Below are 26,887 nucleotides of genomic sequence, written 5' to 3'. Positions count from 1 at the left end.
CAACGCTGATGTTATTTCCAGAATATATTATTTATGAAAATGTGTTTATTTGTAGGAGACATATTTGTATGAGCATATTCATGTACTATGACTACTGAGCATTCATGTATTTTTGTATAATGAGTTTGCATTTTGTGACTATTAATGCTTAGTTCATCCAACATAACAGGAAGGGTTAGTTGCGTGATCAGTTCGTGTGAAATCATTAAGATCTGCAAATTAGGAAATTTAAGGAAGTTTGAAAGCAGCAGGGGAAATGATAAACTGAGTCACTTTCTTACTTGCAGCATTTGCTGCTTAATACTGGCTTGCAGCAAAAAAAGTTAACTGGCAGAGCAAAGCGCTTACTGATGCCTGCATGACCAGAGCTACAGGTTCAAGTGTCCTTGCTGCTGTGATCCAAAATCAAACAAGATAAAGGAGGAGGGTTTTCTCAAGAGGAGGTATGTCTCTCTTTGTTGTCTGTTGATTTTCTTGTGCCACAGAAGATTTTGTGCAGAATACAAAGTTTGCCAAGGATTAAGTTAGGTACAGTTATACTAGCAAATGTACAAAACCTGGAATACTTCCTGCTTAAGAAAGTGCAGGCAAAATTTTGGTGATGCTTTAGCCTATTTCATTAAAAATGTAAATCTGTGTAGATATAAAATTTCTAAAGATTTCTGCAAGATTCAAGGAAGACTATGAAATGTCTGTGACATCTGTTGCGCTATTTGGCATTTGTTACCTGACATCTATTTTGCAATAACTGAAAGAAATGCCATTTTCTGTACCCTTCCTATAAATTAATCTAACTAGAAATATGTGGATTTCTATTTCCTGAAAAAAAGTAACTCACAGAATCTTGTGATGGTTGAGGCTGGAAGGCACTTCTGGAGATTGTCCTGTCCCACCCCTTGCTCAGAGCAAGGTCAGCTACAGCAGGTTGCCCAGGGCTTTGTCTAATCAGGTTTGATTATCTCCAACATTGGAGACTCCACAACGTCCCTGGAAAACCTGTTCCAGTGGTTGACTACCCTCACAGTAAAAAGTGTTTTCTTGTGTTTAAATTTAATTTCCATTATTTCAGTTTTTGCCCGTTGCCTCTTGTCTGGTCACTGGGCACCAGTGAGATGGGTCTGGCTCCATCTTCCTTACTCCCTACAGCTGGGTATTTATACACATGGTTAAGATCAACCTGAGCCTTCATCTCTCCAGGCTGAACAGTCCCAGCTTTCTCAGCCTCTTCTCATATGTCAGAGCCCTTAATCATCTTTGTGGCTCTTTGCTGGACTGTCTCCAGTAGCTCTGTATCTTTCTTGTACTGGGGATCCCAGAACTGGACCCAGCACTCCAGGTCTGGCTTCACCAGTGCTGAGCAGAGGGGAAGGGTCACCTCCCTCAACCTGCTGGCAATGGCCTGCCTAATGCAGTCCAGTATGCCATTGGCCTTCTTTTCTGCAAGGGCACATTGCTGGCTCATGGTCAGCTTGTTGTCCTCCAGGACCCCCAGGGCCTTCTCCGCAAAGTTGCTTTCCAGCAGGTCGTCCTCAGCCTGTGCTGGGGCAGGGGGTAGTTCCTCCCCAGGTACAGGACTCGGCACTTCCCTTTGCTGAATTTCATGAGATTCTTGTCAGCCCATGTCTCCAGCCTGCCCAGGTCCCTCTGAAGCAAAATAGTGGTATATCAACCACTTCTCCCAGTTTTGTGTCATCTACAGAAATCAAAATAGTGATTTTGACTGAACTGATTCTGGGAAAGTTGCATTTAGGCAGCAAATTGAATGGAATATTTCACTGCCTGGTATGCATTGTAAGGTTTTTGTTCCTATTTTTATGCCTCCTGGTATGCTTAGCAAGTGTATGGTACTCTCCATATGTCTGCAATGTGTAAGCATCAGTTTGTCTGCAATGTATAAGCATCATTTTATCCTCACATTACCCTATGACTAAAATTCAGATTTTCATTTCTGGAAGTGTGTCATGAGCAGGTGTAACTTTCCCAGAGCCACTCAAGAAAATAAAGTCACTGGCAAAGCTGGGAATTAGAATCAAGGAACCTTAGTCTCAGGTGACATTTTCTGGTTGCATCCTGCACTCACAGCCTATGAGCAAAGACAATAAACTGTACAGGAAACAAGGGTAAGAATTGAAATTGCTTAAGTCAGTATTTAATGGATGTTTTCTGTAAAAACTACTATAGGCATACCACAGCTTTTAAATGTGACTGTTTTTTCCATCTGACACATTGATACTGAGATCATTCTAGAGCAGATTGATTTTGATCATGCCTTGCTACAAAAGACCAAATGGACTCATGTTTGCTAGCATCCAACTTACCAAGGATATGATCACTACTGCTAAGACACATCATACATCTGGTAACATTAGATAATAAGCTTAGCAATGTTTTCCTTGATAAGATTTTGCTAGTGAAAAACTTAAACATACAGGCTCTGCATCTACCTCTAAATAAAAGAAAGCTCCAAGGTCAAGTGTCACCAGTGGGCTGATATTCATACAGCCTAGGTGGATAGATTAGGTTTATAGCAAACCTGTCTTGGAGAGAGGTAGGGAGTGAGCTAAGAATTGAGGAGTGTAGAAACCAGGTGCTTGAGTCCTCTCTGGAGCCCTCCCCTATGCAGCAGCGTAGACACACGCTGAGAGGTCAAGACACTTGCGAGGCTGGCCAGGAGAGAAAAAGGAAAGAAGCAAAGCAAAAGTAAGCATAGAGTTAAGGATGAAGGTTTTCATCCTGATAGATCATATATTATCTCTTATATTAATGAAAGATGAGGAAATACCACTTACACAAGAATATATGTATGTTTCTTCTGGTCTGATCCTCCAGATAACACTCCCAACCAGTCTGGCATAAGTATGTGTTCCTTCTGACACCTTCAGTACTGAGGTCTGTTCAGAGCAGAGGGAGTTTTACCACACCTGTCTGCAAAAGACCAGTCTGGGAGAGGGTGGAGGTCCTGGAGGCACAAAGCCCCTACAGATGTGGTGCTGGAGCCATTTGCCTGGCCACTGGGCAGAAGGTATGGATGGGTCAGGCAAAGGGCTTAGAGCTCACTATAGCTCCTATGTCTCTTATCCTGCCTGCAGGCCAGAGGAAAGCCAGGGGACCTGGCTACATGTTGGCACCTTCAGCTGGGGCAATAGAGAGCATGTAGGCACAACCGAACACTAATCCCTTCTGGTGTAATTTGTTTGAAAAGTCAGTCAACCATGAAACACAAATCCTTTGAGAAGCAAACCCCCTCAGTGCTGTGGTCAATAGAAATGGTCATTTCTTATGAGGAAAGTGAACACCTACAGGCCCTGCTATTCCCACTGCAAGCCCAATGACACGTCCAGGGCCTGGAGGCAGTGGTGCCAAGGAAGCAATCCTCTAAGCAGGCAGAGCTGCACATGACTCCTTTGGCAGTGCTCCAGACAAGCATTTCCATGAAAAAAACATGGAGAGTGCTTGCAGCATAGGGCTGCTGTCATGCATAGGAAACCTGAGGGAGATTGTGAAAGCAGAGGAGTCATGAGAGCAGAGGGAGATGACAAGAAGAAAGAAGCTAAGACTGTAAAGGAAAGGTGAGCAGACAGCTGCCAGAGAATGAGAAAATAAATGCCTAAAAAGGAACATAGGATGAGGAAAGGAAGGAGAAAAGGTTAAGAATGACTAAACAGATGGCACAAAATGGAGAGAAACATGGTTGTATGAAAAGGGGCAGACTAGAAGGACAAGAGATCTCGAGGTTGCTATGTGCATTACTGGAGAGATCACCGAGAGCATGGGAGAGTGGAAATAACTGTTGAGACCAATCTCTCACATAACATTTCACAGCCAGTCCTCCACACTGTTTGTACTTAAGATTCTTCAGTATCACTTTCCAGCAGCTGTGGCCACATCCTTATTGTAGCATGATGATTTACAAAGAAAAGATTGATGCTGCAAGAGATAAGCAGAGAAGAACCAGGCTACAGTGAAGAGTCTCTGTTGCAACCCTGGCATGGGGTCCTGTCCTGGCTTGATTCCTGGAGACCATGATGGACAGGTCACATCAAGCCAATTTCCATGAAATGTGAGGTGCCTTCTGGAGATATTCAACACTCCAGCTTGCTTGGAGGGTCTGGCTGGGTTTTTGCTTTCACCACAAACGGAGTCAGTCTGGAATCAGCACTCTGAAATTACCATAAAAATTAATATAGAAGGACAGACAAGTAACAAGCTATCATCATGTTCCTCTTTTTCTTGAGTTTGTAAGGATTTACCTCACAGTCTTAGAATTAACCTTAAAAATAACTGCAATCAAGAAAATTGCTACTAGGAAGTTACACTACTAGGAAATACTAATAAAACCCCCATTAAACCAGTGTTGCTTCCTCACATAGAAAAAAACAGAAAAACAAATGCTGGGAATACAGAAGTCTCTTCCAAAGAGTTTTAACTTCCTCTGAGAAAAGCAAAATGGTACCTAAGCTACAGATATGCTTGACAAGAGCTGATGCCAGTGTTTGACTAGCTCTGCTCAGACCTCCACGCCACATGAATGAATGTGGAGTCACCCTTTGCAGGTACTCACACTTCCTTAGTAATTTAAATTTCCTACAGTGATCTGTAACACCTGACTCCTTGGTTTCTGACACAGCAAGAAACAAAACTATGAAGTAGACTGTTCTGGGGTGAGGGATGTAAACCTCTAAGAACAGAGAGAGTTAACTGGGTTTGAAAAGTGGAGAGCCATTTATGATAGCAAACAGGAAAAAAAATCCTGTGGTAGCTTGACCTTGGCTGGCTGCCGGCTGCCCACCAAGCCGCTCCCTCACTCGCCCTCTTCTTTATTCTCTACTTGCCATCAGCAGGCAATATCCAGCTGGGAAGAAGGGCCTCAGTACACACAGCAGTTGTTTTGGAAGACAAATGCCTTAAAACCAAATGCCTCCTCCCACCCCCTCCTCCTTTCTCTCACCTTTTATTGCTGAGCACGATGTCATATGGTATGGAATAGCCCTTTGGTCAGTTTGGGTCAGCTGTCCCAGTTGTGTCCCCTCCCAGCCTCTTGCCCACCCTGAGACTACTGGCCTTTGTGGGGTGGGTGGGGTGGGGTGGGGTGGGGAAGGAGAGATAGCCTTGATGCTGTGCAAGCACTGCTCAGCAATAGCCAAAACGCTGATGTGTTATCAACACCGCTCTAGCTACAAATACAAAGCACAGCACTATATGAGCTGCTCTGGTGAAAGTTAACTCCATCCCAGCCAGACCCAATGCAATCTCCAGCCCTTATTCCATACCATTTGTGTCAGGCTCACGTCCCACATACATTGATACATTTACATGGCTTCTGACCATCCCATTGTACCAGTTTCTTGCTCCTGAAATCCCCTCTTACCAACACTCACAACTTATACTACATACTTAAAGCATCTTTATGTCCAACATACAGTTTTATACATTCTCATTAATTAATATCCCCTGACCCCTAACAAAAAGCTAGATATTATTTCCCTATTCCATGGGCCTCTGTCCCTCCCCAAAATGTCCATAAAAACAGGCTTTGACTTTGGCCCATCTGTCAAAGTCGTTGCTCAGGACAGGGGAAGAAGCATGTTTGATTGGTGGGCTCCAACATCAGCTTGGTTTGGGTCATTGCTGCACTCAGTGGTTCCTTGCGAAGCTCACTCTTTGTCATTTCAGGGAGTTCCCGCTACAGTACTTCCTACAGCATACAATTCACATCATGGATTATGTTTCCCAGAGGTTAAATCTCCTTGAGGTACACACTGGGTCTCCCCATCCTTCTGCATTACCCACCAAGTACACCCAGGCCCTGGAGAAAAGACAGTCTTACAAATGGGCTTAATTTTTCCTAAGGAGGAAGAACACACACCGCCTTCCCCAACAACTTCCCTATGTGCACTATGGGGACCTTGTCTCCTCCCACAGTATGCAGGGACTTTGTCTGGGCAGGATCAGGAGGGTTAGCAGATCCTCTGCTGGCTTCTGCTAAATCGAAATCCCAGTGCTTTCATGCCCCAGTGCCCAATGTTCTCAGCATAGTCTTTAACAGCCCATTACATCACCCAATTTTTCCAGAGCCTTGTGGGTGCTAGAGGGTGTGATACACCCAATCAATTCTGTGTTTCTCAGCCAAGGAGTCTTTGAGGTTATTTTGGAAATGAGTCCCATTGGCTGACTCAATTCTTTCCGGGCTACCGTGTTGCCATAAAACTTGCCTTTCATGGCCCAAGATGGTGTGTCAGGCAGCGGCATGGTTTACAGGTATGTTTCTAGCCACCTGGTAGTTGCTTCCACCATGGTGAGTATGTCGCGCTTGCCTTGGCGGGTTCGTGGCAGTGGCCCCACGTAGCCAATTTGACAGGCCTCACCATATCAAAACCCCAGCCACCACCATCTATTCCAGGGAGACTTTACTCCCATGGCTCACTTGACTGTGGCAAATTTTTCACATTCATGGGTGACCTGCATGGTGGTCACCATGGTCATGTCCACCCCTTGGTCACAAGCCCATCTGTATGTTGCAACTCTCCCTAGATGTCCCAGCGTTTCATGGGCCCATCAAGCTACAAATAGCTCATCGTTATGCTCCCAGTCCACATCCACCTGAGCCACTTTAATTTTGGCAGCCTTGTCTACTTGCTTGATGTTTTGATGTTCTTAGCGTTGTGGTTCTTGGGGACATGAGCAGCTACATGACATAGCTTTAGAGCAATGTTTTCTACCCAGGCAGCGATGTCTTGCCACAATGTGGCAGCCCAGATGGGTTTATGTCTGTGCTGCCAATTGGTCTGCTTCCACTGCTGTAGCCACCCCCATAGGGCATTTGCCACCATCCATGAGACAATATAGAGATAGCATACTGGCCGCTTTTCTTGTTCAGCAATCTCTAGGGCCAGCGGGATGGCTTTCACTTCTGCAAACTGACTTGACTCATCTTCTCCTTCAATGGCTTGTTGTGCATGACTCCACACAGCAGCTTTCCACTTCTGATGGTTTCCTACAACGCAATGGGATCCATTGGTAAACAGGTGAAACATAATGCCTTTCAACTTCTGATAACTTATATGGTGGTGGCTCTTGGGCACGAGTCACCTCCTCAGGCTATGCTGCAAAATCTCTGCCTTCTGGCCAGTCCATGATCTCCTCCAGAATTCCTGGGTGGCTGGGATTCTGCATTTGAGCCCATTGTGTGATCAACACTAGCCACTTACTCCATACTGCATCGGTTGTGTGATGTGTAAAGGGGATGTTTCTTTTAAACATCCAGTGTAGTACAGGCAAGTGTGGTGCCAAGGGGAGCTGTGCTTTTGTACTGATGACTTCTGAAGTAGCTCAAACCCCCTCATATGCTGCTAGTATCTCTTTTCCAGTCAGGGTGTCATGGGTTTCCAGTCCTCAATACCCCCAGCTCCAAACCCCTAGAGGTCAACCTGGAGTTTCACCTGGTGTTTTCTGCCAGAGGCTCCAGGCGACACCATGCTCCCCAGCTGCAGTGTAGAGCACATTTTGCACAGCTGACCCTGTACAGAATGGCCCAACAGCTACCACACAAGCTATCTCCTGTTTGATCTGCTCAAAGGCTTGCTCTTGCTCAAGGCTCCACTCAAAATAGTTCTTCATCCGGGTCACTTGATGGAGAGGGCTCACAAGCTGACTATAACTTGGAATATGCAGTTGATTCCAGGTGTATTGGACACCCCTCGATGTGAAAGCAAACTGCGGGCCTGCACTTTGCTGCCAAAGAATTGTGAAAAATGCATTGGCAATATCAGTTGTAGCGTACCACTTGGCTGCCTCTAACTCCAGTTCATATTGGAGTTCCAGCATATCTGGTATGGCAGCACTCAGTGGTGGCATGACTTCATTCAGGCCATAATAGGCCACTGTTAACCTCTGCCCTCCATCACTTTTGCACTGGCTGTATGGGAATATTACCGCCCAAGGGTGAGTGAGTCTGCCTGATCACTCCTTGGTTCTCCAACTGATGAGTCAGCTCATAGATGCAAACCAGGGAGTCTCGACTGGTGCGATATTGCCACCGGTGCACCATCACGGTAGCAAGTAGCACATGTTGTTCTTCAACCCGCAGCAAACCCACAATAGAGGGATCGCCCAAGAAGCCATGTAAGGTAGACAGCAGTCTAATCTTCTCTGTATTCACCGTGGTGACACCAAAAGCCCACCGGTACCCTTTTGGGTCCTTGACGTACCCTTTCCTGAGGTTGTCTATGTCAAGGATACACAGGGCCTCCGGGCTGGGAACAGTAGGGTGCTTTTGCCACTTGACCCTGCTAAGCTCACCTCAGCCTCCAGTACAGACCAGCTGGGATAGCCCTGTCAATCCAGGTGCATTCTGTGCCCTTAAATCCTGATGGCATCAGGGTATACTGTATGCTGGTGTCTACCAAAGCCTCATACTTCTGTGGATCTGATGTGTCAGGCCATTGAATCCTCACAGTCCAATAAACCCAGTCGTCCCTTTCCTCCTCCTGGCCAAAGGAAGCGTCCCTCTGCTACTGGTTGGAGTATTCACTGTCTGACCTTTAGAGTGCCAGGCCAGAAGTCCCTTCACCAGAATCAAGGGAAGCAATTTCAGTCAGCCAAAGCGTTGGTGTATTAGCAACACCATTCTAGCTACCAATACAAAGCACAGCACTATATGGACTGCTCTGGGGAAAGCTAACTCCAGCCCAACCACAATCAAGTGTTTCTTCAGCTAGAGAAAGACAACACATGAAAGCACAGGCGTGAACCACCTTCTGGAATCAGTCAGCAGTGCCAACCCTCTCCTACACTCACACAGCCTGGAAGGGGAGGCATAGCCTCCTACACGTGGTCTATACGCTGCTTCACCAGAGACAATCTTCACACTCGCTGTGAGACACAAGAAAAGAAAAAAGTAGCCGATTCTTTTGACCAGGTGTAAGATTTGGTTGCTGCTTAAAAAAAAATGCCTTTAGGACAAAGAATTCCAGATCAAATAAACTCAGCAGCAGGAAACAGAAAATCAAATGTATGAAAAATAGGAAGATACTAAAAAGGTTAATAAGACTTCTATATAGCAATAGTCCAAGGCTTTAAAACAAGTAGTGAGAAATTATTTATGAGTACCACAAGCAGGGAATGGAATTCTACCAGATCTCCATTGACTATAACGGGAGCTTAAACAACTTGTGCTTATGTAAATACTGACTTGTAGTTACTTTTAGTTGTCTTAATATCAAAATTCATCCCACACAGGATATCTGCAGGTATGCTAACAGGTCTGTCTCATTACCAAGGCATAATGGAGGCGAGGCAAGAGGGGAAAGGAACACTGAAAAATATCTCATCTTTTGTAGCATTCCTTGTTGAAAAGGTTCGTTAGCATACACTATCTCATTGTGGGAAATTGGACCGAAAACCACACAAAGACTGAAGTCTGTTCTAGGAAATGTTGACAGCTTACAGGAAGAAAGTTGTAGGTGCAGAGGACCAGAATACCAAGAATGAAGGTGTACACTGTTTGTAATTATGTAAATCTTTGCTCAAATGAACTGTACATGAAGACCTGAGACTCACATTCTCTAAAATAGCTCTAAGCAGGTTCAGGACTGTTCCCTATCTCCTCAAGTATATCTTATAGCCCAAGTTCAATTGTGCATCACTGTGGTTACATTAGTTTAAAATTATTATGGACGCATTCTATGAGCTAGCACCATATTTTGATTACAGAGCAGACATCCGCAAAGTTTAATAATGTCCACAGTAAGATTCAACAATTTCTGGGCCCAAAATAAATAATAACAAAGAAAGCACTAAAAGAAAAAAAAAAAAAGATATCTTATTTAATAGTAAGATACAGTAAACTACAGCTAACAACTGGGATTCTTTAGTATATTCAGTTTTCCATAAAAAGAGGTGAGAAGTGAGAGACCACGTATAAAACCAGAAAACTCATTCAGGTTAGTAGGGAACTGACAGAAGTGTCATCAAGTTTATGGTGAATGCTGCTATTTGGGATACTCAGCACAATGGTAAAGCAGCTGAATCCAGGGCTATCCAGTGCCAAATGGCCTTTGGAAAGGCCTGTCAAAATTCCAGCTCCTAAGGTACTTTTCTGAATGGAAAGCTGTTCTTAGCTGATCTGTGGTCAGAAAAGAAAAGAAGAAAAGATGATGGAAAATAGCACTGAAACTGATAGATAACATGCATAAAACCAATGGTCTGCCTGCAGTCATCTTTGAACCTTGCCTCCAGCAAAAGAATGGGAAGTGATTCAGGACATTGCTCTAAACACTGTTTTAAAGGCTATTAAGACCTTACTACATGAAATCTTGAAATCAGCCCCAACAGCCTTTCAAGAAAGACTGTAGATTTGCCGTAGTCAAAAAAAGGTAAGCAGGTCAGCATTTAATTCCTGCTAAAACCTGACGAGGTTGAGACCTTTCTCTTCCTGCTTTGCTTAGGCAGTTCAGACCTCAGGGATGTTTTCCATGCACTTCTAAGACATGCTGGCAGGAGCAGGTGCAGGCTCTGAACATGCCTGGTGATGATGCTGGCTTTAACAAAGCACTCATGGAGAAGTGAGTCATCCACACCGTGACAAAACCAAAAGTCAAACCATCCACTTCCCAAAAAGTGCCTTCAACAAGTGGTTGAAAGCCAGTCTAAATGATCACTTTGCAGCAGAAGCTGGAACACTGCATAGGAAAATCTGCAGTGATGTTCACAGGACCAGAAAGCAAGAAAACCTCACTTTCTGACGGTATGGTTAGGATAGATATGTGCGACGACAGTAATCCTAAGGACTGCTCTCTGCACCGAATACAGTGAGCGTATGTGTCATAATGAGTGGCCTCTCTATCTCAGGCCACTGTGGTGTTGTAATAGACAACAGTGAGCCTACGCAGGTCTTTCAAAGAAGAGGTGCCTGCCAGAAGTCCTGAAGCACACCCTCTGCTTGGCTTTTCTAAAAAAGATTGTCTAGGGGTGAATTAGACAGCATCTTTGACTCTTCCCATGAAAAAAAAATGAAGCTTTGCAGAAAACAAAGTACCCTTGCACATCACTTTTCTTTTTTTCCTTTTCTTTTTTTTTTTTTTTTTTCCTGAAGCCTTCATTGTCTCTTTCCAGAGAAGAAAAGATGTTTGACATTCTTGGACTCATCTGCATGATTTGGTGGTGTATGATGCTATTTCATCCCTTGCATGCTGAAATCCAGTGTATGGGGTGTAAGTATGTTTTTGCAGGTATAATCTGAGAAACAGGGCTTAATGCTTCATTTATCAGAGAAATTTGCAATTAATCTGGCAATTGCCATCTTAAGCCTGACGGATACTATCCTCTGCATTCACCAAAACCAATAGCATGTCCTTACTGAACTTGGTCTGTAACCCTTCCAGCAAAAGCACAAGAATCACCTATTACGAATGTGAAAATGAATTGGATTAAAAGGGAACTGTCCTGGGAGAGCAGCAAGAATTTCTCTAAGTACAGATGTACCATCATGGACAGCAGAAGGGCAAGTCTACAGAAAGAGGTAAACTTGCTATTCTTTGAGATAAACAATTGCACCTTTTTCTTTACCTTTTATCAGTTTCACTTACTTTGAAAAAATGAATCAGTTGCAGGTAAAATCTGGTCAGTGATTGTTTGCAGTCTACAGCTTGATCTGTCAGGGGTTGTGGAAAGCTGCCATGAATGCCAGGGTGCCTTTGGTGCAGGAGGAGCATCCCTCCCATGCTGTCATGGTTTAACCCCAGTAGGCAACTAAGCACCACACAGCCGCTCGCTCACCCTCCCCGCTACCCTGCTGGGATGGGGGAAAGAATCGGAAAAAAAAGTGAAACTTGTGGGTTGAGATAAAGGCAGTTTAATAGGACAGCAGAGGAAGAGAAAATAATAATAATAACAACAACAACAACAATAAAGGAATATACAAAAGAAGTGGTGCACAAAATTACATTGCTCACCACCTGCTGACCAATGCCCGCCCAGTTCCCAAGCAGCAATCGCTGCCCCCTGGCCAACTCCCCCCAGTTTCTATACTGAGCATGACACCATGTGGTATGGAATAGCCCTTTGGCCAGTTTGGATCAACTATCTTGGCTTTGCCCCCTCCCAGTTTCTTGTGCACTTGGCAGAGCCTGGGAAGCTGAAAAAGCCCTTGACTGGTGTAAGTACTACCTAGCAACAACTAAGACATCAGTGTTATCAGCATTGTTCTCCTACTAACTCCAAAACACAGCACTATGCCAGCTACTGGGAAGAAAATTAACTCTATCCCAGCCAAAACCAGGACACATGCATACCACATAATTGAAGTTCTGGCACCAAAGTGGAAGGGAGGCAAGAGCCTGAACTGTGCTCACGCTGAATCGTGAATAGGGATGTAGCTGCTGAAAAAAAGGGACTGTGAGACTAAGAGAATTTAGAGAGACAGAGCAAGAGAGCCTTCAAATAAAAAGTGAATTCCCCAAACACAGCCATGGATATTCATTATCTCAAGGTCTTCACTTGTTTACCTGTAAATTGGATCATGCCTCTAGCACAGGTTATTTTATAACTATTCAAAGAGAAAAGTAGGAAGCTTGACAGACAGAGATGGCTTATTTAGCCTAGCAAAGCAGATGCCTTAATTAGAAATACATATCACAAAAACACATGACATCTTTATTGAAGATTATAAGTATAATGTCATAGACAACTTTCTGACCAGTGGGGAGGTCAGACAAGGACTTCTATTTTGCTTAATCCTTTGATTAAATTCCATTGTGGTTCCCCCATTTATTAACCATCTTCTGCTGTGCCACTGGGGTAGCATTAGCCTTCTCTAATGGTTGCACACTAGTGTAGAATCCAACTCCTGAGCTGCAAAGCTTTTTGTGTAGTTATGCTTTTGATCACTCAGCTCCATTCTACATCACCCTCAAGTGGTAAAGGAGAGAGTTAGCTCTTGAACCTAAAACACATACATATACACACAAGATTCTGGCCCTGCAAATTGAGCTTCTGAGCTGCATTTCCATAGCCAGCATCATCTAACACCAACAGAGGAAAAACAGAGAAATAAAATATCCACATGTTCTTTTTCAGGTGTATAGTCCACTATGCACGTTTCCAGTGGAAGTATACATGCCTCTGCACAAAGGGATAACCTTTATCATTGAAGTGCCAAACACAAACATCTCAGAAAAATGCACCTTTAACCCTGGAGGTAATGTCTATGGTCTGGGTAAGGTCTTCTCCATTTGTAATCTTTTAAAGGTAAACATTGCCAGAGAAAACAATTCCTTATGCAGTAGATAACTGCTTTATTTTCTATTAAAAATGCTTTTTGCAGATCTGCTAAATTATTTGCTCTGTAATGAATGTTTCCACAATTCTGCAAGAGATGCAGTACTACAGATGTATCAGTGATTGCATTATTCTCTTTCATACTAGGGCTCCAAAAAGCCACTAAATTACGGTGGTTTCAGGGTGGATTCAGATAACTCTTCTGGCTGTTACAAATCAAGATGTTAGTGCCTATTTCTTTATTTAACGCTTTTCTGCTGGGCTGTTGGTGAGTTTGTCAGGAGCCAGACCACAGAGCTAGCTAAAGTCACAGTCTGGGGATCAGCAAAACCCATAAAATGGGAGGAGGAGAGGAAAGGAAATGCTGGTGATAAGCAGCTAGGGGCAAACTGAACGTAGCAATCTCCTAATCGGGCCCTGGCGCGCACATGCACGTGCAGACACACACACGCACACACACCAGTTCCCTTGGCTGCTGTGCACCCACTGAGCTGAGGAAACTGTTTACAAAGATATTCCGAGCCTGCCCCATGTGGGAGTTAATCACAGTGGCATTTAGACAGATCCTAGGTTCACAATTCCAAACCTGAAGTTTTCACAGCCCTTTTCGCCCTTCCTTCTGAACTCAGAGTTCTCCACTACAATTGCCCAGTCGCCACTGCTCCTGCAGCTGCGCGTAACTGTGGTATTTCAGACTTGACAGAGGTGATGAAATCAGTAGCTTACTCGCATCCGAGCAGAGAAAGTAATCCCTACTCATCTCTGCCTGGGGACTTGGCAGAGGAAGCACTCTCACGGTGACCCTCAAAATACAAGCCAGGACACGCTGCCTCCTAAAACCTCTTGCTTTTGGTGTTCCACCCCACCTGACACTAGCCTCCAAGCATGCAGGATCCCTGGGGGAATCTCCCCCTAATTCCACAAGGGTGCCCTCAATACTGCGTGCTGGAGGGGGCTGGAGGCAGCAGGAGAGGAAGCTTCCACTACTTCTCTCTGTAGCACCAAGGATGATGTTAAAAGGATGATGTGTTTAAAGGATGATGTGCCTTCCTTTGCCTGTGTGAATGCTCTACTCGCTCCCAGGTTTCACAGTTCAGAGGCAGTCAAAACCGGGTGAGGGTCCAGCTTTCTCTCAGTTGTCATTCCCAACCCAAGCAATATCCAGCTGGAGTTGCAGGTGTCTAACATTTCTAAGCATGTGCCAAGATCCTCCAGTTTGGAGCAGTCACACAAATCTTCCTCATCGCGGATACTCCTGTGTTTGCAGGCACGACTGGGTCGGCCATTGCAAATTTCTCCTGTGTGATTTATAACGTTTCCCTCATGAACTGCACTTGGCAGGCAGGCAGAGATGCTCCAGAAGATACCCAATATTATCTCTACTGGCAGAACTCGAGGTAAGTAGGTCTACTGGAGTCTAGGGAAATCTGAATTCTCATTTGACACATCACACTGCCCACGTTTAACCAAAATACCTTGCTATATACAGAGACGACGACCAGGTGGAATGTGAGATTTACATTAAAGGTGAAAATGGCAGAAACGTGGGATGTAGATTCAAAAATGTGAGGATAGAGATTGAAAAAGCCTACTTCCTGGTGAACGGGTCTAGCAAAGACTCCCTGATCGAGTTCTATGATGAGTACATTGATCTGTATAAAATTGGTAAGTAAGAGAACTTTTTTATTTTATTACTGTTTTATAAAATAAGGAAGTGGGGAATTTTTCTCTGAAGAGAAAAGAAGAATAAAACAAAGCCTGTAGCCATTATAGGGTCCTGCACTGCAGGACGGACTTCACTCCTGATAGCTGACAGAATATAGTTCCAAAAATTGACTGAAACAAGAAAAGGCAGAGGCAGCCTGAAATAATGGCTCGGAGTAGTGGTGTGAACACATCTATGGAATCCAACGAATGAAATGCAATAGTTAGAATTTCAAGGCCACCTTTCCGATGGGCTCATTTGCCATCCCTTACTTCCATACTTCTCTGAGAGCCACAGCAGCTACATGTCCTAAAACCAGAGGGAGGGTTCAACTTGTAAATCAGGACTGCGTTAGTTAAATATGTGGGTACCTATGTGTGAGCCAGGCACTTAAGCTCTGATAAAGATCTAGGACAGGATTCACTTGCCTAAAAACATGCCTCTAGCGCCATTTGAGACACCCTCAGACGCTTGAGGCAGCTGCAAGGCTTGCAGATATGGCCCAGGACTGTGAGAGACCAGGGTCTTCCTGGGTGTCCTACGTGGTCTGAAAGGCACAGCATGAGACTGACTCCTGCCGGCAGCCGATGCAGGCTGTAAAGCCCAGAGCTATTCAGCCGAGCATGCCTGCTCCATGCTATGCCAAACAGCTCTGCAGACATCTTGGGCACTACTGGTGAGGTCTCCACTGACTCTAGCAGACACTTAGGTCACACCTCATCAACTATATTGCAGGCACCCAAACTGCAATGACTTGGTCTTCCACCTGAACACTACCACACGCACAAAACCTTCATCTTTTTTTCCCATGGAGACTTGCATTGTTGTCCTGTTTTTGGCTGGGATAGAGTTAATTTTCTTCCTAGTAGCAGCCATAGTGCTGTGTTTTGGATTTAGTAGGAGAAGAATGCTGATAACACACTGATGTTTTTAGTTGTTGCTAAGTACTGCTTATGCTAGGCAAGGACTTTTCAGCTTCCCATGCTCTGCCAGGTACACAAGAAACTGGGAGGGGGCACAGCCAGAATAGTTGATCCAAACTGACCAAAGGGCTATTCCATACCATATTGACATCATGCTCAGTATAGAAACTGGGGGGGGGTTGGCTGGGGAGCAGCGATCGCTGCTTGGGAACTGTCTGGGTATCGGTCAGCGGGTGGTGAGCAATTGCATTGCATTGTGCATCACTTGCTTTGTATATTATCATTATTATATTGTTATGATTATCATTACCATTTTAGTTTATTTCCATTATTAAACTGTTCTTATCTCAACCCAGGAGTGTTTCTCACTCTTACTCCTCTGATTCTCTCCCCCATCCCATCGGGGTAGGGGGAGTGAGCGAGCGGCTGCGTGGTGCTTAGTTGCTGGCTGGGGCTAAACCACAAAAATTGTCAATGTGAAAATTAGATGTAGAAGAAAATGGCACTGTGCTGATTGTACTACTGAATTACACAAAATTCTTTGTAGCTTTTTTTACATAAACTTCTATTACTTCAGATGTCCAACAACTGAAGTGCTATGTTCCCAAGGTTTGCTACTGTATTTTACTCCTGTTTACCAGATACCATGTGTTAACACCCGTAGCACGCAGCTGTACATCAGTTGCCTCAACTTCACATGTATTTTGCTATGAACATGAGTTGTAGCTGATTACTGACCATGTCTGCCTTTATTATTTCTTTTCTTTCCAGAAATACTCACTCCTCCATTAAATGTCACTGTCAATTGTACTGGAGGTCCAGCGAGTTGCAGAATTACATGGCAACCACCCCGTACAAATCATGTGGGAAAAGCAGGCTGTTTTCAGTTTCAAATTAACATACAAAATAAGGTAAAGACAGTTTCTCGGTTTGTATTTGGCACCATACCTACGTACATGCGTATCTATAACATGCAAACTCCTATTTATTAACTTCTCTCCCACAAGTGGTGGTGTCCTCCTGCTCCAGGCCTGCTTATGACCTTATTTCGAACTAACGAGAGGTGCAAAGCACAAAAACAGAGGAGAGCAGGGAAATGCTATGAGGGGTCTCTGTCCAAAGACTGGGAGAGCACCTGAGATGCCCTCCTGCATGAGCATGTCTCACAGGGGATGACCGTGTGACGGCAGCCTGTGATCTGCAGCGAGGGCGCTGCCTGGGCGACAGCTTCCAGCCCAGACCAGGGCCCCTTATGCTCGCCCTCCTCCCCAGGGCACCTTGGCTTCAGCCACCCTGACAGCATTTTGCAGATGATGGAAAGCTCACAGCTGCCCCTCTGTTTCAGCATGTGGGACTGTTTTGCCCCCCTCAGCCTCCGCACCTCTCCCCCACCACCTCTCCCACCGTCTGTTGCCCTTTGGCAGCCATCCCTCAGATGCCGTCCTTCCCCTTGAGCCTGGTTGAGCCAACCTCACCCCACCTGTCTATGCAGTGTCCACCAAAACTTCTGGTCTGAAACCAGTGCTGAAATAGAAACCACTCTTCTGAAAAATTGGGTACCAGCAACTCAGGGGAAAGTTCACGCGGGCTCAGGGTACACGTCGGCAATGGACGCGTTTGCTTTTCAGTGAGTTACACCTGCAGTCAGATGTGGTGTTACCCATCTCCTCCCAAGGTAGATGACAGACAAATCATGTCCTTAAAGTCCTTCTTTCTTTCCATTGGCTATAAGAGAGGAACCTAAGAAGGCTATCTCAGATGTAAACATGTAAGTACCCAAAGTGAGCTGGGATTTCTCCTACGCTACATGCACAGCACTACCAATTTACCACAGTGGCCACAGGAAAAGCGCAGGACAACACAGAGCATGCCATTTCAACTTGTATTGAAGTTGAGGTATGTCACACAGCTGAGATATGTCTGGTTTCCACCAAGTACAACGGAGCAGAGAGGCTGACGTATCAAATCCTCCTCCACAAATCTCAGTCCCCAAAGGACCTGATTTTAACACCCCTAAGGACAAAGGGCATGAAAATTCTTGGAGCCCACGAATTTGACAAGGAGGCAAGAGACCATAGAATCATAGAATCGTTGAGGTTGGAAAAGACCTTTAAGATCATCCAGCCCAACCATTAACCTAACATTACCAAGTCCACCACTAAACCAATTAAGGGGAGAGTAGCAATTTCATGTTTCCTGGCTTGGTGCCTGGATTATTTTTAATGAAAGCAAAAACTAGGAATCATGAAGGTTGGAAAGGATCTCTAAGATCATCAGTCCAACCATCAACCCAACACCACCATGCCCACTAAACCATGTCCCAGACTGCCATGTCTACCCATTTTTTGAACACTTCCAGGGATGGTGACTCCACCACCTCTCTGGGCAGCCTCTTCCAATGCTTGACTGCCCTTTCCATGAAGACATTTTTCCTAATATCTAATCTAAACCTCCCCTGGCGCAGCTTGAGCCCATTTCCTCTTGTCTTATCGCTAGCTACTTGGGAGAAGAACCCAACACCCACCTCACTACAACCTCCTTTCAGGTAGTTGTACAGAGCGATAAGGGCTCCCCTCAGCCTCCTCTTCTCCAGACTAAACAACCCCAGTTCCCTCAGCCGCTCCTCATAAGACCTGTGCTCCAGACCCTTCACCAGCTTCGTTGACCTTCTCTGAACACGCTCCAGTTAGCACTTTTCCTCCCCATCCCTGGAATACCTGTTTCACCATTACATGATTTCCACACGTGGATAACCTCTGCGCCGTGACAGATTAGGACTCCCTACCTACCCCATTTGCCAGCCACAGCTCAGAAGCTTACCGCAGTGGCAATTCCTCAGGCATTTGTAACACAAGACCATTACAGGAAAGATCAGCTAAGGGTTAAACATAAATATACAACTGCAATAAAGCAATACATCATTAAAACTCATTAATTTGTTCAAAACAAGGCCTGCAGCTTGCATGCTGTTTGGATTGGCTGGATTTTGGATCTTGCATGCATTAATGGTATCTACCTTGATAGCTCTTTCAAGGAGCAACTGCAGTACATGTAGCTTTCCAGCTGGCTGGTAGAATTTGACAGTACTAGGTCCTGTGTGAAGTACTTAGAATATTTTACATAAAGATAAAGGTTACAACGTAGGACTAAAGCAACATTATCAAAATGTTTCTTTTAAAGAAATACACGTTACCTCTTCTTTCCCGCGCGGCAGTCAGAACGGGTAGGGTTCAGTAGATTCCCACACGTGGGTGTGACATTCATCTCACAGACTGAGACACCTTAATGTAGGTGCACAGATATCCCATAACGCTCAATGCAGATCTAGGGCTCCCTGCAGCTGAGCAGTAGCTGCCTCATGCCCCTTTAGGTGCTATAGGTACTGCAGGTACCAGAGGTACCTAATGCAGAGATGGCAGCTATAACTCACACCTTTCGGGAGGGGCCATCAGAGGCAAGGCAGGATACCTAGCTGCAGGATACGTAGCAGCTAAAATGGCACTATACATCTAAGTTTAGGCAGCTCAGTTGCACCCTCCCTGTTCACAGCAAAGGCTGATGACTTCCATCACGTCCTAAATTGAAAGAGCTCAGCTGCCAGTGAGTAATGGGGAGATACAAGTCTAGGGGGGTTGGGCTAGATGATCTCTCAAGGTCCCTTCCAACCCAAAGCATTCTATGATTCTATGATTCTACTTTATAACGTGACATACATGGCAGGCATCTTTTCTGAAATGAGGCATTCCATAGCATCTTTCTGACTTCTCTGTAATGCCAGCTATCCTTCTGACATTACGTGCGATAGATGTTTCCAGCACCTCAGCTTTTCAGTTTTCTGGGATCCTGGCTAAAATCACTGCTGCTGATTTTGTTCACTCATTTTTGAATCCCTCCTTTTTTCAAAATTTTCAGCTTCTTTGACCCAGGTCAGTGCTTGATTCTAGTTAGTTAAATTTTGCTTGTATATGCCCTTGTGGAAGTTCTGTTGTGGGGATTATACATGAGTTGAATGTTAGGTCTTTGAAGTCTGTGTATTCCTAAGTTCAGTACCATTGGTGTCCGATGGCTTTTAGAGTCAGGTCAGGTTCATCAATTTTGTCTATTATGTACAGGATCTGTCAGGGTGGTAGGGCAAGCAGGATAAGAATGATGGCTGGGAGGATTGTTCAGATCAGTTCTACTTCTTGAGCATCAACAGTGTTTCAGGATACGTAAGTAGCTCTTCACAGTACTTTGGGGAAAGCCCCAGAGTATGGATCACTCCGATGTCTAACAGAGACTTTGCCTGGAAGGAGGGTAAATTTGCTGTTCACATCGGTTTTACGCCCCACATTATCAAACTGTTGAGGAATCACAGCTTCCAGACGTGCTCTGTTTGGAGGATGATTTGAGTGCTTGCGCAATTTGAATATACTGCTGCTGCAGGAGAATGCACAGTGAAAATACACCCTTAGAGGCAAATATAGTTTCTCACAACCACTGATAAATAATTAATGATTCCTTCCTTTTCTCAAATGGCATGGAGGAAGCCAAAACTGAATAAAGTGCTATATTCTGGGACATGACTAGAGCAGAAGAGCCAATTGATTTTCCAGTTTAAAATTACTTATGATCTTTATAAGTAAGAAAATGAGAACAAAAGAGGGAGATATATTTGATTACTTGACAAGAAAATAATAAAAATGAAGATTTGTCTTTGGTTTGCAGGATGACCCCACAGAAAAGAAAAAGAATCTGACTGTACAAGTAAGTATTCTTGTCCTCTATAAATTTGTGCTTTTGCCCACTTAAGCGTATAGATACCATTATATAGAACACAGTTACTTCTAGAATTATAGTTTTTGTATCAATAGAGCAATAAGAATTCAGGAAGGTATGTTCCTGTGGTATCTTTATGTGGAAACTTCTTAATATATCCCTTTTGGATAGGGTAGCTTACACTAGGCAAAATGTTCCACGAATTTCACAAAACTTCATACTTCCCATTTATCACACAAATAGATTTTGATTAAGACAGATGTGACATTTTGCTTAATACAAATTGGAAAAATTGTCTGTCTTCTATCTCTTGGTGGAAAAATACTACCGTAGTTCAGGACAGCTAGATAAAGGGAATGCTGAGATCTTCAAAACCTGTGGAAGTTAACTGGGATTCCAATACACACCGTCTGTCAGCCTTCCCCTGACAAATGAGTGGCCCTTTCAGCCCTGGAAGCGTCTTAGGCTTGGCAGGTTCCAGACTTTGTATAAAGTGTCATGAGGCCAGATGATACAAATCTGTTATTGGATTCTCTCAGAAACATTGTCTGTTTAGCAATCCAGGGAGTATTTGCATGAGTAGTCCCCGTAAAGGTTGCAAGGTGAATTTACAGGGTGTTTCTCCAGTTTCAGCTTTCTGTCCTTCCGGTTCTTTTAGGATCCATAAACAAGGACATGGAAAAAAGTGCCCTTAAAGCATCATAAATTAAATTAAATTAAAGACCAAATAAACTTCAAAATCCAACTTTAAGCTTCAAAAACCAGAAAGATTCGGTGGCAGGATGAACCAATTTTTCACAGTTTAAAATCTGGGGAGAAGAACATTTAACTGCTACATACTTACAGAATCTTACAAATTAGTTTCTTATACAAACCATATCAAGAAACTAACCACCAAATTTTATTAGTATTTCCCTATGGGGTAAAATGTATAGTCTGATTGCTTTGATTTTAGGTGCGGGACACCACATACGAATTCCAAAATTACAATGAGAAAAAGAAATACATTCTGAAAATCAGAGCACGTGGAAAATACTGTCCTGTAAGCTCAAACTGGGGGGAATGGAGTGAACCCATTGAGTTTGGTAAGACTGAAATACTATTTTAACATGGGTTTTTTTTTTTTTAGTATTACCATGCTTGCCTCCCTTTCTCCCTCACACTCACAGATATGAATAAAATCTTAATTCTTACCCAATGACATGGAAGGAACTGGGTGGAAATTATTAATGTGGAGGAGATACTTGAGTACTACAGCAACAGAGGCTGATACCAGCTTTTGATTAGTTGGGATTGTGAAAGCAGCAGTTTCTCAGATGCCAGGGCTACAGGAACAGGCTGAGAAAGACCCACTCTTGTCTTCAGTCCAGAGTGCTAAGGCTACCTTTCAGTTCTTTCAATTTTTGGCATGAATATCATCCTCTTCCTCCCACATCTTCCTTTTCACCGTTCCTCAACACTCTTTTTACAGTTCCACCACTTGTACTCTGTTTTTCATTGTGACACTGTTTCTCCTTCTCTGGATTTTTTTTTTTTTTTTTAATTCTCTACATTTAAAATGTTTGAAACTGTTTAAAATGCATCAAGTCCTTCAGTTTATTTGAAAAGGGGTGAAATTTGCATTCATTATTGACAGTCACCAAGGTCACTTTTTGGCATGCTAAGATATCTCTCTTTCTTGGATGTTTCAGGTCAAGAGAAAGATCACTTTATTTTTGTGATTTTATTTCTGATAGCACTTGGAACAATCTCAGTGACACTGCTCCAATATTGTCTTTTCAAAAGGTAAGTCAACCTTGTTGATATGGAAACTATTGATACAGTATTATTTCTATGAAACACATTCCTCCTATCTCCTACCTTCCTACCTTCAAACTTTAATTTTATTATTAATGTTAAAGCATTATTACCAGTATTGTTGTGGATGCCACTTCAACATGTAAAATTACTACAAGTGAAAAAAAGGGGGAAAGGATGTTAGTGATTGATTCCACTAGATCCTGCAAAAAACATTTCTGTTCTTACTTTTAAGCATTTAACATCCACATTACTTTGAAGCCACTGGCTTCATACAGTAGCAGACAAGAGGGGATGAGGACAAATGAACATGTCATTATTTTGATAAGACTTCTCACTTAGTGGTGGAAGCAAGTTATGTTGTGTGATTTATTGAAAGCCATTGTTTAATAAAGTATTTACTGTGACTCATCAGAAAATAAATTTTGGTTACCCAAGTGATAAGATAGTTACCCACCAGTCTACATGCAAAATGTTTTCCTTCTCACTTAGTGATTTGTAGAGCAATAGCTATTCAATCTTGAAAGTAAAAAATGTCCTTAAGGTAAAACACAAAATGTTTCTTTAAGTTATATTACGAGCATTTTTAATTTCTTCACAATCCTATTTTCTACGCAAAGGTATTGTAGCTTCAAAAGCATATTTTCTCCCGTTCCACAACCAAGAGACAAATTTAATGTATCAACTGATGAAGATATCCAGGTATGTTTTCTTTTCAATTCAGTCAAATTTTTTAACTATAAACCACAATAGGCCAAAGACTAGAACAATTGGCATATAAAGACAAATGTTAAATCTGGTCCATTAAAAACTAATTTGCTCCCATGCAGAGTATGCTGTTTTGAAACTAGAAATGCTCTATTGCCAGTGCTGAGACTAGTGATTATCCTGTACATATTTGCAGCCATACTTCAAGACCAGAGTTATCACTTTTAGTAAGACCAGTAATTTCTACGTGTACCAGTTTTGCTAGGTTGGTGTCCATACTTTGAAAATAACCTAAATGACAAAGCATTTGCCATTAGCATTTTCAAATATCAATGATGATAATACAATGTGAATATATACATTTTATAAGTCTGACCCATACCCATGTAAAAAAACCTGTTGCATTGAATCATGAAAAGCAGGGCTGGAAAGTCTCACCAGCTTAACCAGCCTTCCTCTCTGCTTCAGCATAGGATGAAGACAATTTTGATGTTTTGTGCAAATTGTGTTCCAATGATATTCTATAGCATCCCTATGCAGTCTATTCTAATGTTTAATTATCTTCACTTTTAGAGAGCTTTTTTAATAGCCTGTTTTACTGCACTTAAACATTACATCCTATCCTTACTCCTTTCCCGTTTACAGCATCTTACACACTTGCACACTGTCAGCAGCAACTAACTCTTCCAGTCTTTCTTCACATCATGACAACCAGTCTTCAAAGCCTTCATGCTTCTCTTCTCATTCGTTCATTTGAAGAGTGGTTTGCACGGTGCCTGCATAGTGAGGGAATGTTTTGTATCAGCTGGCTAAAGCAAAGATGTGCTTGTAAGTCAGTCAATGAGGCTAGTTGTTTATTGCCTGCAATGTTTCAGTGGGCAACACCACCCTTTTCAATGAGGCTTTCAAAAGTAACACAGAAATTTTCTATCAATCCTTTACAAAGAATCCTCAAGGCTATTACTACTACAACTTTCCAGTTTTGGAAACTATATACCAGCACACTGCCCTAACTTTTCTTGGGTCCTGCCATCCTAGGCTTTAATAGAAAGGCAGGTAGTGATGTAGCTTGGATCAGTTTCCTCATACATCTCAAGTCACGAATACATGACACCTCACTTCATATCAGGCTGCCAGAGCTAAGGCTACAGAACAGCAGTCTGTAGTCCATCAAATTATTAAATAGTAATTGCTAGTAAAGTAGCAAGCAGTCCTTCAAAACCTGCAGACCTTCCAGATTGCTTGCTTTTACTAAATTTGAGGGGCTTCCAAATTCCTGTACATACAGTACCAGAATTACTCAAGTCACTCCACTACAACCCAGAAGCCTTTGTGGATGTGGTTTTGTAGACTGTGGCACAGGCACTTCCATGCAGGCAGCAACTTATCAGCAGTAACTGTCAGAGTTCAAGTGAAGCCCTCAGCTCAGGTTGCCTCATGCCTGCCAACAGGCACTGCAAAGGTAATTCATAAGTCTCTGACGTGTCTGAACACCTTCTAGACTTTTCTTTGCCTATCTTAATCTAATCTTAAAGCCTATTTTACCTCTTTTCTCCACACTCGGGTATCAAACACAGATTGAATGCTGTAATTCTTCAAAGCGGGTAATAAAGCACAAATAGGTTATCTGAGGAGAGCTCTCCTCCTCCACTGAATACCAGGACTCGCTCTTCCTGGCATTCAGCACTCATGTATTTGTGAGCTATGTTGAACCTGTAACAGCCTTTAATCACACCTTTTTAAAGCTTGCATTCCTTAATTTTGTCCCTGCTTTACTACCTTTCACATTTTCTCATTATTTGTCCTGTTTCACAATACAACTTTTCCTTAGATCACCAAAACCCCTCATGATTTACAACCCTAACCTTTCTGCACTGAGTTTGCACTTGTATCCTTAACACTCATGCTAAAGAGCTGCCAGTTTTCCTATTTGCTGTGGGTAAGATCCTACCAACAAATTCACTCAGTTCATCAGACACCTTGCATTCCTCTACACCCCCCCCCTTTTTTTTTTTTACTCATCTTCCTTCACTTTTCAGTCATTGTCACCCAAAATGCTTTCTTCACCCTCACTCAGAATTAAACTTTTAATACTTGGTTTTCATCTTTTCCTGCATCAAATACATTCCAAGAACTTGCGAGACACACAGTTTACAGATGCATTGCTTTCCTCAGTGAATGGCCAAGAAGCATAAAACACCATGACCATGAAGCTCTGCACTGTTTACCACTCCCACAGATTTCCTAGACAAAATTCCCCTCCAAGACATCCTGGTTTGATGTTCTGTAACATACCCTCAATACGACAGCAAGATTGGTTTTCCCTTGCCTTTCTCCCCTGCCTCCCTTTTTTTTTCCTAGTACTATCCTTCCTACTTTTTTTAAAATAAAAATTATCTCCCCTTTGTATTTTAAGCCCCAAGTCCTGTACCAGGACTATGATCTTACCTAGCAACTTCCACTCTCACAGAACTCTGGGTTAACCAACATAAAACCATATGATAGAAACCAAAATGTTCTCTCTGTAAGTCTAGTTAATGCCTACATATGGCAAACTCAGGCAATACTCACTGAATAAATTTCTTCTATTGCCTCAGTTGAGATTGTCCAGCATTTCAATCAACCTTTATTCCTTTTCCTTCAGCTGACATACAGCTAGCACTGATCATACATGTTAAAAATCAAACAATCCTCAACTGTCCTTGAACTGTTTTCTCCTGCTTTGCAAGCATTTCTTAAGTATTAAAATAGCAAGACGAGGTGCCTCTGGTACTGGTGTGTCTAACATTTAGAAATGTTCTCTGATCATCAAGTGACTTTGTAGTTTATTGCATGTCACAAAATTTTCTCTTTAGACAGAACACATAATTCCACCAAAAAAAAGTTGTACAGAGGAAATAACTACAGTTGAAGAGATGACCTAACTTTCCAAAACCAAAACACACTTGGATTCCCCAATGTGAAAGAAAATCATGGATCCTCCTGATAACTAAGGAGTACTTCAGAGCATGGACTAAATTTAGAGTATCATCACCTAGAACTTTATCTGTTCCCTTTGTTCAAAACCACACCTGGCAGCTAAGCTTTTCTGCAAACACCTACTGTGAAGACTTGCTTAAACCCTGCTGAAATTTTCTTCACAGTGAGAGACAAGGCCTCGCATCCACAACACAGAAGCAGCTTATCATTTCCTGTCTTCATTGCTGTGATGCTCTTTCCTCAGAATATAGTATTTTCCTATATGGTAATAGGACTGCTCAAGAATGCCACAGTAATTAGTTTTCCCAGCTTATCATTTTTATATACCCAGAATATTTTCTGAAGGGGAAACTAGGTATTCAAAGTGTATTTAAAATTGCCCTTCAACCTTCAAACCAGCAGTACCAAACCATCTCAGTACATTCAATAAACTTTATGCAAAACAGAAAATAGGAAATAGATGAAACTTGCCAGAAGTAACTATTAATGCTGGGCTGCCAGTCAGCCATTTCATTAGTTCAGTACTTCCAATGCAAATGTGAACCTCTGCAATATTAATATGAACTCACATACTGTATTTAAGTCTTCAAAAAATCCAGTAAGTTGTGAGAATTGGAATAAAATCTATAATAAGATTTAATAACTGGATGTTAAATGTAAAGATTTCTTCACACCAGTGCATTTTATTTATTCCCTTCAAAGTGTGCAAGCCCTATTTCCAATGCCTTTTAAAAATAATATA

The 26,887-nt window shown here is 42.9% G+C and overlaps 1 protein-coding gene across 1 annotated transcript; it reads left to right on the top strand.

Moving 5' to 3' along the window:
• Positions 1–429: 429 nt before the first annotated feature.
• On the top strand, positions 430–26,613 carry LOC104037501 (granulocyte-macrophage colony-stimulating factor receptor subunit alpha). Its single transcript, XM_075710972.1, has 12 exons — positions 430–443; positions 11,093–11,210; positions 11,382–11,518; positions 13,075–13,195; positions 14,543–14,672; positions 14,765–14,940; positions 16,675–16,814; positions 20,611–20,649; positions 21,617–21,746; positions 22,353–22,446; positions 23,079–23,160; positions 26,022–26,613. The coding sequence occupies exons 2-12, from the start codon at positions 11,123–11,125 to the stop codon at positions 26,088–26,090; spliced, it is 1,206 nt and encodes a 401-aa protein (XP_075567087.1). The 5' UTR covers positions 430–443; positions 11,093–11,122; the 3' UTR covers positions 26,091–26,613.
• The last annotated feature ends 274 nt before the right edge of the window (positions 26,614–26,887 follow it).

The sequence above is a fragment of the Pelecanus crispus genome, chromosome 1, assembly GCF_030463565.1.
Source record: "Pelecanus crispus isolate bPelCri1 chromosome 1, bPelCri1.pri, whole genome shotgun sequence".
Classification (NCBI taxonomy): domain Eukaryota; kingdom Metazoa; phylum Chordata; class Aves; order Pelecaniformes; family Pelecanidae; genus Pelecanus; species Pelecanus crispus.
The sequence above is the reverse complement of the archived record's forward strand: the minus strand, read 5'-3'. Positions and strand labels throughout refer to the sequence as shown.